Source organism: Lepisosteus oculatus, chromosome 5 (assembly GCF_040954835.1).
Source record: "Lepisosteus oculatus isolate fLepOcu1 chromosome 5, fLepOcu1.hap2, whole genome shotgun sequence".
Taxonomy (NCBI): Eukaryota; Metazoa; Chordata; class Actinopteri; order Semionotiformes; family Lepisosteidae; genus Lepisosteus; species Lepisosteus oculatus.
In genome coordinates, this window is record NC_090700.1 from 16,271,251 (window position 1) to 16,285,684 (window position 14,434).

General features: G+C 39.9%; 1 protein-coding gene across 6 annotated transcripts in view; it reads right to left on the minus strand.

Moving 5' to 3' along the window:
- The window catches only part of trim3b (tripartite motif containing 3b), a 52,033-nt gene that overhangs the window by 7,704 nt on the left and 29,895 nt on the right, over positions 1-14,434 (minus strand). For 5 of the 6 annotated variants that reach the window (XM_069190175.1, XM_015341940.2, XM_015341938.2 and 2 more), the window contains 11 exons: positions 12,137-12,318; positions 10,564-10,804; positions 9,600-9,751; positions 9,073-9,253; positions 7,528-8,257; positions 7,000-7,103; positions 6,341-6,508; positions 5,466-5,634; positions 2,789-2,848; positions 1,652-1,722; positions 1,044-1,184 (listed from right to left, as the gene is read on the minus strand). In XM_069190175.1, the coding sequence (XP_069046276.1) occupies positions 1,044-1,184; positions 1,652-1,722; positions 2,789-2,848; positions 5,466-5,634; positions 6,341-6,508; positions 7,000-7,103; positions 7,528-8,257; positions 9,073-9,253; positions 9,600-9,751; positions 10,564-10,804; positions 12,137-12,282 (2,163 nt within the window). In that variant the 5' untranslated portion in view covers positions 12,283-12,318. The remainder of the gene's footprint in view (positions 1-1,043; positions 1,185-1,651; positions 1,723-2,788; positions 2,849-5,465; positions 5,635-6,340; positions 6,509-6,999; positions 7,104-7,527; positions 8,258-9,072; positions 9,254-9,599; positions 9,752-10,563; positions 10,805-12,136; positions 12,319-14,434) is intronic. The other variant, XM_069190176.1, reaches the window with a different exon arrangement.

The following is a 14,434-nucleotide window of genomic DNA, read 5'->3' on the forward strand; positions in this document are numbered from 1 at the left end:
TAATATTCAAGACATTTTTGTGGAAACTTCAGATTAATGCAGGCATGCAGTACAGGTAATACTTCGAAATGCAAAAAAACATTAGTACAAATAATTGTGATCAATAATAAATAATCTAATTTTATATGGATTATTGACCTCGAGACCCCTTTATATACAAGGGCATTTACTGGAAAGTCTGAACTCGCATTTGAAATCAACCCTCCTGCTATCAATTATATTTAAGCCTAATACTTTAAAACATCTGATAACACGGTGGAGCAGTGGTTAGCATTGCACAGCCTTGGGGCCCTGAGTTCAATACCAGAACTGCAGTGCTATCTGTGTGGAGTTTGAATGTTCTCCCTATGTTTGTGTGGGTTTCCTCCAGGTGCTCCAGTTTTCTTGGACAATTCAAATACAGACTGGTATGCTAACTGGCTTCTGGAAAAATTGGACCTGGCGTGAGTGCGTGTGTGTTTGTGTCTGTGTGTGCCCTGTGATGAATTGGCATCCCATCCAGGGTGTATCCTGCCTTGGGGGCCTTGTTTGCCAGGATAGTCTCCAGCTGCACCATGGCCTTTTACTGGAAGGAGCAGTTAGGAAATGGACAGATGGATAATAATCATTGTCATATCAACACTTCATCACAGAATCCTTCAGCCAGGTGATAAAAAAGGAACATATCAACTAAACCACAGAAGAAGAAAGTTATGGACCGATGAGAAAATGTGAATTTATTGAGTCAAAACGTAGTTTGTATATTCATAACAGTTGGTATACTGAATATTTGTTAAAAGAACATTGTCTCTACTGTGTAGCATTCTGGAGGATATATAGTGGAAACTAATTAGCCTAAAGAATTAGAATTAACTTCAGAATTATACAGGTAACTGAGTTTTATCCATCCTGGCCACCATAGTGATTGACAAAAGATTATTATTAAAGCAAATGCTTCTGGTCTAAACAAAGCTTATTCTATCCAACAGGCCATTCTGAATTGAGCCATAAAACCAATATTCTTCAAGCAGGTCAATAAAGCAACGAATCTATCTGAAGCTCACCTGTATTCGGCTGTTTCCCCAGTCTGCCACGATGATGTTACCATTTGCATCAACGGCCACCCCTGTTGGAGCATTGAACTGACCATTTCCTTCTCCATGAGAGCCAAATTTGAAAAGGAACTCTCCATCAGCACTATACACCTGAGGAAATGAAGACAAACTTGAGTTGCCAAACAAGCTGCTAAAGGGGTGGTATAAACAAAGAATCCAGGATTCAATACTTACTGTACTGTACATTCTACAACCTGTGCTTGACTTTGATTTATAAATAATGAGTAATTTCATTATTTATTCAATACAATATCATAAGACACAATGTAACAGGATAAGATTATATACATGGCCATATACAACTTCTTGCATTAGGATTTGTCTTTTCACATACCCCAGCTTGCTCTCCATAGAGAAGCTTGGGGTCAGAGCACAGGGTCAGCCATTTATACAGTGCCCCTGTAGCAGCTGGCAGAGTAGGATTCCTCTGCCAGCTGTGGGATTTTATCCGGCAACTTTCCAGCTACGCAGATCCTTAGCCACAGTGCTACCGCTCCGCCCCAAAGGTCAGTGAAAGTTTATGACAAAATCTGCAAGTGGAAAAATATCCAACTTACCTTGACAGAGTGATTATGAAAGTCTGTCACCACAATTTCATTCTTGTTATTTACTGCAACGAAGTGAGGGCCTTAAGACACAAGAGGAAAAAGGATGGCAGGAGAGAGGAGAGAGAATCCATGATCATGACATGTGAAACAAAAGGTACTGAATTCTCAGTTTCGTTGCCCACTGGAGCGATTGTAGATAACCCGCAGCTGGGTTTCAGGCAAATATCTTCACAAAAAAGTAAAAAAATGTCAGGTTGAAACACTCTTCCAGGAAGAAATTTCATGATTCATTATTTCAAGCATATTATCCACAAATCACCTTTTGGTTAAATATCTTAACAGAAAATAATTTAAAACCTTCTCTTAAATTAAATAATATAGAAATAAGGTGATCTGCAGATCTTCCTCTTAAATACTCCAGTGAGAAATAAAAATGTGACTGACAGTGTTAGCCAAGAACTCAAACGTCAAATTGTTTTTCAGCTGCAAGTAGCATTTTTTTGTTAGGTTTTTACAAGTCTAGGACTTTCACTGGTAAAGAATGACCTATTCACTTCAGTAGACTTAAGTAATTAAAATCTTAATAGTTGGTGATAGTAGATATATCTATATGTTTAACTGGCAAATAAATTATTGTGGGCGAGGCATTAAAGGTACCTAAGAACATCTTAGCATTGGATCAACAGAAAATGATTATGCAGATTGTGTCTTCCAAAAATGAGTTAGAATACTGAATACTGAGACAGCTGACTCACAGAAGAACAAAAGCTGTAAAAATATATTGGCTAATATCCTCTTTCTGGGTGAGAAATGGATGAAACAAATTCAACTTGCCGATAAGGAAACAAATCTTCCACCCAACCATGTTTTCCCAAAACTGATGCAATACTAAAAGTAATTAAGAAAGTTAAAGGCCTTATAACTAAAATTGTTTTGCCATTGAATGTGTAACTGCATTAGAATATTTTCTATAAGCTTCTATTCGATTTTTAACTGTACCTAATAAACCAACCCCCGACAAATTAAAACTGAAGGTAGTTCTAACATGTACTGTATACTGTACAGTATATAAAGTTAATGAAAGTGTTTATAAGACTTGTAAAAACTGAAAGCACAGCCTTGGGAATTAAAGCACACAATACTTACTGAACACGGGGCCAGATTTACTAAGCTTTTGCTCCAGTGCAAAGTTTGCACCACTTTTTTCTAAAAGGAATAAAAAAAAAGTAAGGTCAGAAATGAAAAAAAAAATAAACTGAAAAACTCCATTCAGTGGGTCTTCCTGCACTCTCCCTTTTTAGCAGCTCCAACACTTGAAGTAGAGGAGAAAAATGAAATTGAGAAACTCATGCAAGCACAAAGTGGCACACCTTGATGACTGATGGCATCAACCAGCAACTTGTGTTCTTCTACTCGACAGACACGTTACTGCATCAAACAGTATAACCCCTAAGGACAACCTTGGACTGGGTTAAATCACATCACTGAAATGTCATAATTCATTATTACAGGTATATTATCCACAAAACTCCTTTTGCTAAAATATCTTAACAGAACATAATTTAAAACCTTCTCTTAAATTAAATAATATAGAAATAAGGTGATCTGCAGATCCGAGTTAGCAAAGAACTCAGACAAACTGTAGTTTTTTTTCCAGCTGCAAGTAGCATTTTTTCTTGTTTGTCCCACCTAGCAAACGTAAAGTATATTAATTGGTCAAAACATTAGGACCCCCCCTCAATAGCAACTCCTTGGAAAGTTCAATTTCATCCCATGCTTCAAGCAGGATTGTGTTCAGCTGAGGTTGTTGAGAGGAATGGTGTGGAAAGAACACATTCCTCTGGTTCTACCAGTTTTCAACAGGATTGAGACCAGAGGATTGTTCTGGTCAGAAAAGGCGATAGAACTCTGTATTATGCTTCCAGAGCCAGTAATGCATTGTCTGCCATGTGCCTGTGGGTCAGTACTGAACTAGGGAATTCCCAATACTGTAGCCACTGGGCACTGGGAGCCCAGCACTTAGTATCAGGGTTACATCTGGGTACAAGGGTTCTGTAAAACAAGGCATTCCTGCAACACAAAGGAAGTGTCAATTTTTTAAAAAAATCTACTATGGTGGGCCAGAGGTGTTTTTGGTTTTATCATCATCTCCGGCATTAAGAATTCTTCTGGTCTCTCCCTGACTCCTATTACCATACAGAAAAGCTAATGGCCAGCGGGCATCCTCCAGAGCCTTTCATTCTGCCCTTTCTGTATTACCCATGTTGAAAATACAGCCCAGCAAAGTGTGAGAAGCCCTCACTCTGGGTTCTCTGACATCTAATTTGTACTTTGTCTTTTAATTACATTTAGAAAACTAGACAAAAATCTAGATCTTTTCATTCATTAAAACCACTGTACAACAGCTCAGAACTGGATGTCCTGTACTATTTCAGCTGTGTGATTAGCACAGAAAGCCCTGATGCTGTATATTCCCTTTTCAAGCACTGAACTACAGTATCCTGAACAATCAGCTTCTAGTCACCTGGATTTACCTTGCCCACCATGAGCAAAACATCTTCATGTGCAAATCTGACATCTCTTCTTTTTCAAATTCACACCAGACTGTGTCAGCACACATCAGAAGCCATAAAAGGGTGATTCCCTTCAAGTGAAGACTGGACACGGGGATACTGTAGCTCATGGCTAGACATCTGCACAGGAAATATTGTGCTTGGTATTAGTTAGCTGAAAGCAGGCCACCCAACGCAAGGCCGTTATTTCTAACTTCAGTAAACCTGTGAAAGGGGTTATTTAGGAAGGCACACCACAGTAGGTGATTTGATCATAGGACTGGAGGATGCTCATCGATCCCAAGACCCTGCCAAATGCATTCATATAACTAAAGAGAAAAAGGAATAGATGAAAACAACAATGAAATAATGAAAAAAAAATGTATGCATGAAAGAATAGAAAATAAAATAGATGATATATGTTGGCTGTTTAACATGTAGTATCTTTCTAACAGTGCACTGGATCACAAGCATTTGTAAATCTGGCCCAGTTCTCTTCATGTTTCTGTGTGTGTGGGAATACCACCGAGGGAAAAAAAGTCACAATTTAATAAGATGAAAAAAGAAAAGCTTTCTAGGCCAAAACAAAGTCCTTGAATTTGTTCCACCAAATGACTAATACAAAATGAAATTTACTGGAAAACATTCTTTGCAGAACTAAAGAGTTTGGCTTCATCGGTAATGTGCTGTAATACAGAAGAAAAGCCATTTAATAAGAGGACTGAAATTCTATTTAAAGTACTGATGCCACAATGTAAGAAAATGTTAGAAAATCTAACTGACAAGAAAAGGAAGTCAGATTTTAAAAGATCTAATCTTTCAAAGTACGCATCTGCTATAAAAATCAGGCCAGTTCTTTGTATTTGTTTCCTCTGAGCGAAATCGTTTTTTACTAAAATGATTGTTTGAGAGATAATCTACAACTTTCCACACGCTCAGCAAAGTTTTTAAAGTAAAATAAAGCGGCAAAATAAATACTAAATTGCTTAAATAATATACTGTATTATATAACAAGCTGATGCAAAATTAGTATAGCAAATTGAATGAATTCCGTATGAACTCGCCCCTGGCAGGAAAAGATTTCTATATGCCGAGCCCAGCTCTTCTTTATCCTTGTAGCAGAGCTCAAAAGATCAAATCTGCCTATTTTAATAGACCTGGAAAGCCTGTTTGTATTCTTATACAGTCTTCTTCTTAACACCAAGGGTTTTACATAGTGACATAAATGCCAAAGAAAAGTCATCAGAGCTCCTTATTTCTGCCCAGTGTACCTGCAAACTGCCTGTCTGACGTGCCCCTTGCTCCAAACTTAGTCACGAGTTTGCCATTCGACTGGAAGATGAAGACACAGCAGGCCTTGTTGTCAACAGCAATGATGTGCCCATTGCGATCTACAGCTACTCCCTTTGGCCCCATGAGGCGGCCAGCTCCGATTTTATTCTGAAAGAAAACGACAGTCGGTAAAAATTCATCTTTCGGCAATTTGTCAGGCTTTTGAGGCACCACAAAGTGATTTTGATCATTGCGGCATTCATCCTATTAAAAAAAACGAATTTGAGTTAGCACCAAGGTCAAACACATTCTGCCATGTAATAGATTGACCGTTGACGCAAAAAAAAAAGTTAGGGGAAAGGGCAAGGAATTACGGAAGCATACTGCTGAATAAAAAAATGTACACACAAAAATATTTCACGTGTAATAATGAGAAAATTATCTTTTGTTATCATGAAGCATAATTCATTACACGGTACGCTTGTTCTTGTTTAACGATAAGTGTGAGTATCCTCACAGTTATGCTGAGTGTACGTTCACTTTAGGAACAAATTACTGTATTACATTTCATTGTGGTTAAACCCCACTGGAAAGTAAGCCCATGTACATTCTGCAACATTGCACACTGTAACAAATACTAAATCCAAACTGCTAGGTGAGCTATTGGTAGCTTCTAGATGCTGTCATTGCACAAAGTAATAGGTTGTTCGTACACTCAAACGATCAAGGATCTCCTCACCCTAAATGGGCTAAATTGCCTTAACCACTCTTTTGATGGTGCTTTAGACTTTTATTTATCTACAGCAAAAGACAGGATACATATTAGGATCCTACTGTTGTAAAAGAAACATTGTCCACAACCACACTCGCTCACCTTGAATTTCCCGTCTGAGGTGAAAATGCTAACCCATCTGTTGTCATAATCAGCCACAATGATGTCACCATTCATATCCACGGTCACACCAGTAGGGCGCTGGAGCTGCCCGGGTGAGCGACCTCTGACCCCAAACCTCAGTTTAAACTGCCCATCGTTTGAGAACACCTTGGTAGGAGGACAGGGGAAAAAGAGTGATGCTTTCTCAAACTCCTGACGGGCCAATAAATCATGAGGAGGTAAAATATCAGCAAAAGGGGAAGGCCAATGTTCTTAACGTGATACAAACATTTAAGATTTCTTCCAATAATTATACGTCAGTAAAATTAAAATGTGCATAACAAAAAACACTTTCAGTGTGCTTATTATTTTAGCAATTATTTATCAAAGAAAGTATAAATGAGTTAATAAAAGAGTCTGGCACATATCTTGCTTGTATCCTTACAGGTATAAAATCAGTGCAAATGAGAAAAAAACAACGAAAGAGCTAAGAATAGAAAGGATACGAGTAGTCTATACTAAGCAACGTGCGTACTTTTAAACAAGTAGCTGAGTTTCAAGTACTGTAGTAGTGTGTAAGTGTAACATTAGGAAAAGAATATACCAATGAGTGTAAAGGCTAAGGTCCTGAGAAAAATAAATATGCATTGAAAGCTCACCTGAATGCACTGATTGTTGCTATCTGCCACCACAATGCGCCCATTGCTGGAGGCAGAGATCCCCTGAAGATTAGTGAACTCTCCCTTCTCCCGGCCTCGGGTCCCTGCCATACAAACACACAGAAGGGTTCTTAAAGGTAATGATAAGTGTGTGGAACAATGTAACTTTTAAAACAATAAACATGAAATAATCACTTCAGAAAAAAAGTAAGAAAGTATCCACTTTCTGCTTATTCAGTAGCTTAACCTCCTGACAAACAGATGAATGATAACTACTGTAAAGCCTCAGTTGGTACCACTGATAATGCAGCTTTAGAGAACCTATTAAAATTAGTTTTCAAAGCAAAATCATTTAAGAAGGATTTAATTAGAAGGTATTCCACTGTTTTGTGCTTGGTATTCCTTGAGGTTTTACAAGGTACACTAACACAGAAGGAAAGTACTGTACACTCCTGAGACTACTTCAACAAGACAATAACTCCTGCAAGTCTTTCCTTGAGTCTGGTCAGATTCAGAGTCTCAACTCACCAACGCGGTAGATCATTTCGTCCTCGATGGGGTTCTCCTTCTTCTTGCCTGTACTGTACATGCTGGAGGGTCGGCGCACTGCCTTCTGCCGCACATGCCCTCCACCGCCACTGGGAGACTTCACCCGCCGCTTGACGTCGTCAGGTGATTGGGGTACGTCGGACGGCTTGACCGCACGCAGGCGGAAGGGGCTGCCCCGCACCGGCTGGTCGTACAGTGTGAGGGAGAAGGAGAACTCTCCCTCAGAACGGAGGGTGTAGCCCACTTCATACGTGCCATTCTTGTTGTCCGTCACCTCGGCCTCGGTGTAGCTCCCATCCGGGGCGATGATCTCAGCACGCAGGATGGCATTCCCCGTCTTCACCAGCTCCCCCTCCTTGTCCTTGGTTGTCACGGTGACAGTGGTGTGCTGCCCCACAAGGGCGTGCCGGAGCCCCTCACCCGTGGCCACGCTGGTGTGGCCCACGGCGCTCGTGGTCAGAAGCACTCCTAGGTTCTGGATGGAGCGTCGCAGCCCCTCAGTCTCCACCAGACAGTCCAGGTGAGCGTTCTCGTGCGGGTGCTCGGGGAAGTCATGCCTGGCCAGGGCACTGACCCGTTCACTCATCTGCTTGCGAACCAGGAGCACCTCAGTAGCGCTGCCATGGCTCAGGGCCTGCTCTGTGAAGCTGCAGCTGCTCTGGATGTGCTCTTTGCCCTGCAGTAGAGAGGCCAGCTGCGCCTGCAGCACCTGAGGAAGGAGGTGAGGAGAGCAGAGAGTAAGTTAAAAACCTTAACTTACACCTTACAACCGGACTAGTGGACAAGTGTATTAGAACTAACATTTTTAACAGTTTTATTCCAAAAATATTTTCATTTATAAAATGACTGATATGATCTGGTTTCAGACCTAAAAGCTTTCTTTGTCAATGTAAATGGGGATATGATGTTCTGGGAAGGTGACATTTTGCCCAATCAGCTTATTTTCCAGATAGGACATCAATGAGGGGAAAAAAAAACTACAAAACTGTACACTTGTTGGTGCCATCTGTTTTAGCAGATGACCACATTTTATAAAACAAAAAAATACATTAATTTCATATTTAATGCATTTTAACATTCCTGACTACATGCTCCTTCCAATCTATGTTCAAAACGTTTCACATTGAAATCAGCAACAATTTTCAAAACATAAAAGAATTTGCTGGGCTTGACAGATTTCTAGGATTTCCATTTACAGTGATAAGATTCCACAATCATAAGAAAAAAAATATACCAGCAATGGAGTGTTGAATACACAGAGTGGCTTAAATCGCAGTCATACACTTCAATTCATAACTGCATACTGAAGTGCTGAGAGGTGAGCAGGTGTTATATGTCAGTGACGCATGTCTTAACATAGTTACCACAGGTGCACACGGTCAATAAAACATTGACAGGCTCATAACAGTAATTATGATTGTGATATAAAGAGACACTTTAGAGATACAAGATACACTTAGAGTTGTGAAAAACAGGATGGCCCTAGGGAAGACTGAGCATAAAGTGAAAAAGGAAAAGGTTGACCTTCTGCTTGGCACTGCAGATACTCTCTAGGTCTGTGATGAGGGCGTTCTTGCGGAGGTGCAGTGCTCTCTCCAGCTCTTCAAAGGTGCTGCTGATTTCGCTCACCGCTTCGTTCTTGCGCTCGGTCAGCTGCTTTGAGATCTCATTCACCAGCTCGATGGCCGCTGTCAGCTGGGGGAGCCTGAGGGGAGGAAGGAAGGAAGGGTGTGAGCCAGGTACCTCTGGGGTGGCTGGCTTTCAGTAAAATCCAAATGCTAGTTTCAAACCAGAATGCATTTCTTAAAGCAACGTATCCCACTAAGCCAACATAATACCTAAACCAATCATTGTGTCACCCCCTCTCGCTTCCTTCAGCCAGCAATGGCCTTAAAAAGAAGCCAATTCCAGTAACAATACAGACAAATTCCATTAAAAAAAGTGTAGCAAAAACTCTCTCAGCGGAAATTCTGCAACAGCTCAGTTTTGCTTAGCAATTCATAACGCATGCTTGGGATTTCAACCTGCTGCTGGCAAGTTCAGTACAGCACCTGTTCCGAATGGCATCCAGTTGGTTCTTCAGTGCTGCCTTGTGCTGCTCTAGAACATCGCGCAGAGGAACAGTCACGTGCTCCCTGTGCTCCCCCTCCGTGCATTCCAGGCACATTGCAGTCTCACATGACTCGCAGTAGAACTCCATAACCTGAGAGGCAAACCAGAGAGCCACGCCAAGTCATGCTACACCTCGAGCGGCTTCTTTTTTTACTTTTAATAGAAAGACAAGAGTCCTATTTATTTCCCACAATCTTAAATCATAATACGTGGGCTCCTGAGTTACATGTTGCTCCCTGAAGAGCCATTTGCTTCTTTGTGCTGCTAGAGCACATTAATTCCCTTTTGTAGTCAGAGCTGTTCAGCAATAACGTCAACTGTGCAGGGCACATTTTTCAAGTTGTTTCCATATACAAAGATCTAGTGGTGCAGACATACTGGTGAAATATTGTTCTTAATCCTCTCACAGAGGACAGGGATTTATTCTGTCAAGATATACACAGAAAAGCTTGTCACCAGGTTTTGGTTTGGTCATTATATTTTCTCACCTGTATGCTGTTGTAATCAGGCATTAAGATTTCCTTATGTACTCTTTTCCTAAAGCAAATGTGTTTTTTAGCGTCAGATTATTCTTAGCTGATGTCTTGCATGTTTTTACCCCCCAGGCCTTCACACAACTTTGTTTTACAATTTGGTATGAAACAATAACAACATCACAAAATCCAGAACCTCCATTTGTTTTGGGTGAGGCAGTCCCAGAAAAAGAAAACAAGTGAAAATTAAGATTTTAAGTAACATTAGACAAAAAAGAGGCCCTACAATACTGCAACCTTAGCTGAATTTCTGTTTCAGGCCTATGCTTGGCATTGCACGTCTCTGTGCTTTGACTCTCTTTGAAAAGGTCTATATCCTAGTGTCCCCTCTATCCAACCCTTGTCCCTACCCCCAGAGGCAGTGGGGTACCTTGCCCTCGTGGTTGGGGCAGGACAGGGGTTTGCCAGCTGCTGCAGCGCTGACAGACTCCAGCACGCTGCAGGCCTCAGGCCTGGCACACTCTGGGTCTCGCTGCAGGACCTCCATCAGGTTGGTGATGAAAAAGTTGTTCTGCAAGGCAGCGACCCCCTTCTCAGGCAGGATGGAAGTCTGTCGGCACACTGGGCAGGACAGAGTCAGGGACTGGGGCGGGATGTAGTTCTGAAGACACCTGCAGAGACCAGCAAGAAAGAGACAAGGGACCTTGAGTACAATATGCAGCATTCATTTGCTCGTAAGACTCCACAGAGAATTTTAATGTAGTGTCTACAGAAGTCTTTGTTACTGTATATTACTACAAATATACAGTATATTTCCTGTATATCACTTTTTCGTTTGTCATAACATTTGATTCTTCAAACATCATTTCCAAATTTGTGCTCAACAGTTTTGTTACAGGATCTTTCTACCAACAAAAGCTGTGGCATACACATTTTGCTGTGAATTTTAGTTCCCAAATACTGATGATACAAATATTTTGGCTTGTGTGCCTAGACTCGCATAACATTGGTTCGAATATTTTACTATATATCACTACCTATTATTTTTATTGCAGCTACATGGAATAAATACAGACAAAAATCATAGCCCCGCACTGTTAAATTATTTATCATTTACAGGTAAACTATAATAGAGGTAGAAAATAAAAAAACATCCAAGAGATATCAAATATTTAGATATACAGTGGTTTACAGCGTGAATTATGTGTTAATATAACGATCTCAAAAGAGACAGTCTTTGAATAGCACAATGCGTGTCTGAGGATTCTTGTCTGTGGATGAATCAGAGCAGTTGAAATGGCTGGAGGCTTCAAATCTTATTGTATTATGAACAATGCATTCACCATGCTCTAAATAGTTTACTGATAACTTCATAGTATAGCAAGAAGTAGTATGTCATGCAGTATCAAAGTTAAGAGAATAGCAACCCTTTCTCTATGACTGTGCAGTGAACCAAATTGCATGAATACAGAAACATGCCTTTCATATAACCTTTTAATACAAGAATATGAGATCTCTGTGAGCAGTGTAATTTAATGATTTCCAGTCACAATTAACTGTATATAACAAGTATGCCCATTTCTAAAGTCGCCTCCTTTAAAAAACAAATTTTGTTTTTTATAAAATGTCAAATTTGAAGGTCAAAATCAAATAATTTGTATGCAGAAAGATGGGTTCCATCATTGGAAATTTTAGGAAGCAGCGTAAGACAAATCCACAACTTCCAACGCACTTCTTTTAAAAAAAATCAAGGACAACTTTTATATGGCTCATTTTAACAAAGTTCATTTTTACAATTCCACCTGCCCTTAAAAGCTTTAGGACAAGAAAAAGGAAAGAGCAGCACTGACCAGCATGAAAAATTCTCTCTGATTTGATGATATTTCAAGACCAATCCTGAGTTCTTGGATAGGTGCAGAGATCCAAACTACACATGGCCCATTACTGCTGTTGACAGATATACAGTATGACAGAAGTGTTTTTCTATTGGGTGACTCACTTACCTTTCGCAGAAGGTATGCAGGCAGGGCAGGACTTTGGGATTGTGATAGTGGTCCAGACAGATGCTACACACCAGGAACTGCTTGTCTATTTGCCGGACAACAGGGCTGCTGCTGTTAGACTCGCGCTTCGCCATGGTAACCGACATTCAAGGAGGGCGCCACAGGGAAAGGCAGCAGTTAACCTGTGAGGTAGGCCACACAGACAAATCACTTCAGGGAAACTACAATTAAGAAACCAAAATCCATATTTTTACAAAAAGAACTGCGATTTCCCAGTACGTGATCCAAGTACCGTACAACTAGCAAAATTGCTCACTGGAGGGGTATATTTAGAAATCAGCTTCATTACATGATGGTAATTTAATCATATCTCAAAGCCATTTTTTCCTTGGGCTGGAAAAGCAAAAAAAAAGCCCCGTGCTTGTTCTGTTTTTGATTTGTAAATTGGTTTTTATTTTATTTCTTCTAGACAAGTCTGATCATGGTTGCATTCACCATTGTCTTTATTTTCCAAAGCTGTGATTTACTCAAGCTCACAAAACAAATGTTAATAGCTTTCATAACATATACTGTACTTATATACAAAGGATGAATTATTTAATTGTCATGTTTTTGCTTATAATGCTTCATTTAAGTTAAGCAAAATGAACTTTAATACCAGAAACATACAATCATTGGTGGACAAGCTGACATATCTTTCATGGGCAAGGACATTTTAGAGCATTTATGGTTTTTTATATGTGTTCCTGAATAGCCAAGATGCTTTCTGATTTCTGAATGGAGTACTGAGAAGATCTTTTCTTCAGAAAACATCTTCATTTCTTGGCTCACAGCTACAAACCCTACGACTGCACACAGGGGAGAAGGAGGAAGTAATAAAGAGTCCTCCCACTCACCTACCTTCAAACAACTTATCTTTTAGGTAATACAACTGTAGAGCAGATGTTCTGCACCAATTGAACAACAGGCACATAGCTCGCCAACAGAACCTCATGCCTGCAAGGTTTTGGAAGGTCCAACCTTCCTGCTTGGGGAATTGTGGTCACAGTTGGCCAATGACACGACTCAGACTTTGAATCCATGATCACAATGCTCAGGCAAGCGCCATTACTAATTGGACCTTTCTTTCAACCTGGAAAGGGTTGTGACATCCTCAGGCCCTAGGGTGCAAGGCAGGGTTAAACCCCGAACAGGATGACTGTCCATTCCAAATCACACCCACATATGCACACCAATAGATACACCAACAAATCTAGCCAGCATGTCTATGGGAGGTGGGAGGATACCAGAGTCCCTGGTGAAAGCCAACACATGCCTGGAAAGACCTTGCAAACTCCACACAGAAGGCAGCAAGGGCCACAATCAAGTTCATGATCCAAGAACTTTGAGACACCAACTCTGAACACATCATCAAGTCATGGTGCTGTTATTCATAATTTTCCATAATGGAAACAAATGGATTAAGAAACAAATTACAATGCCAAGCAAGGTTCTTTCAAGCATTGGTGTTTATCCTGGTAAAGGTCACAGCAGTATACTGTATGTATATCATTAAATAAAAGAACATTTTTAACTGCTTTTAGTACATTTTAATTGAAAAAGGTTTGTGAGAGACTTCCGATGACAAAGGAACAAGACTTAAGACCTTAAACCTTGGTGTTGAATGAAATTGCTGCTTGTAACAAATGAATCTGATAAGGCCAAGCATACTAAGACATGTTACCCCCCCAGATACACACATGCACATGCACACAGAGCGCTGTATAAATACTGCAGTAAAGTCTTCTTTGAATACTATTTAGCAAGTGATTTTTATATTTGGGGATCATTTAAAATCTTCTAAAATTTGTAAGGTATTTTTCACAACTCCCTCAGCATCTGGAAAGCCTGTAACTTTCTACTAAAATGGACAAAAACCCCACATGAAAAGCTTTAAAATGAAGAAAAATGTACACATGTAGGTGTACTTCAAGCAAAATCAATACATCTAACTCTGAACAAACTACACTGATGTACTTCATATCATATATTCTGCTGTTATGTACACAGTAGGTTAAGCTTTAATGTAACATAATTAGATGTTATTATTAGATGTGATGGAGTAGCACTCAGTGATAATGAAAGCAGTGTAAATGTATTGCTTCTTGGTAATTCTTAAGTTCAGGAATATTCATAATGGCAAATCCATTATACCAGGGTGTTACGAAAAGAAAATGAAAGTGCACTAAATTCAGCCACAATACTCTAGTAATGCTTAATTGCTTTTAATTTTTTACTCTTACAGCCCATTAGCCTTTA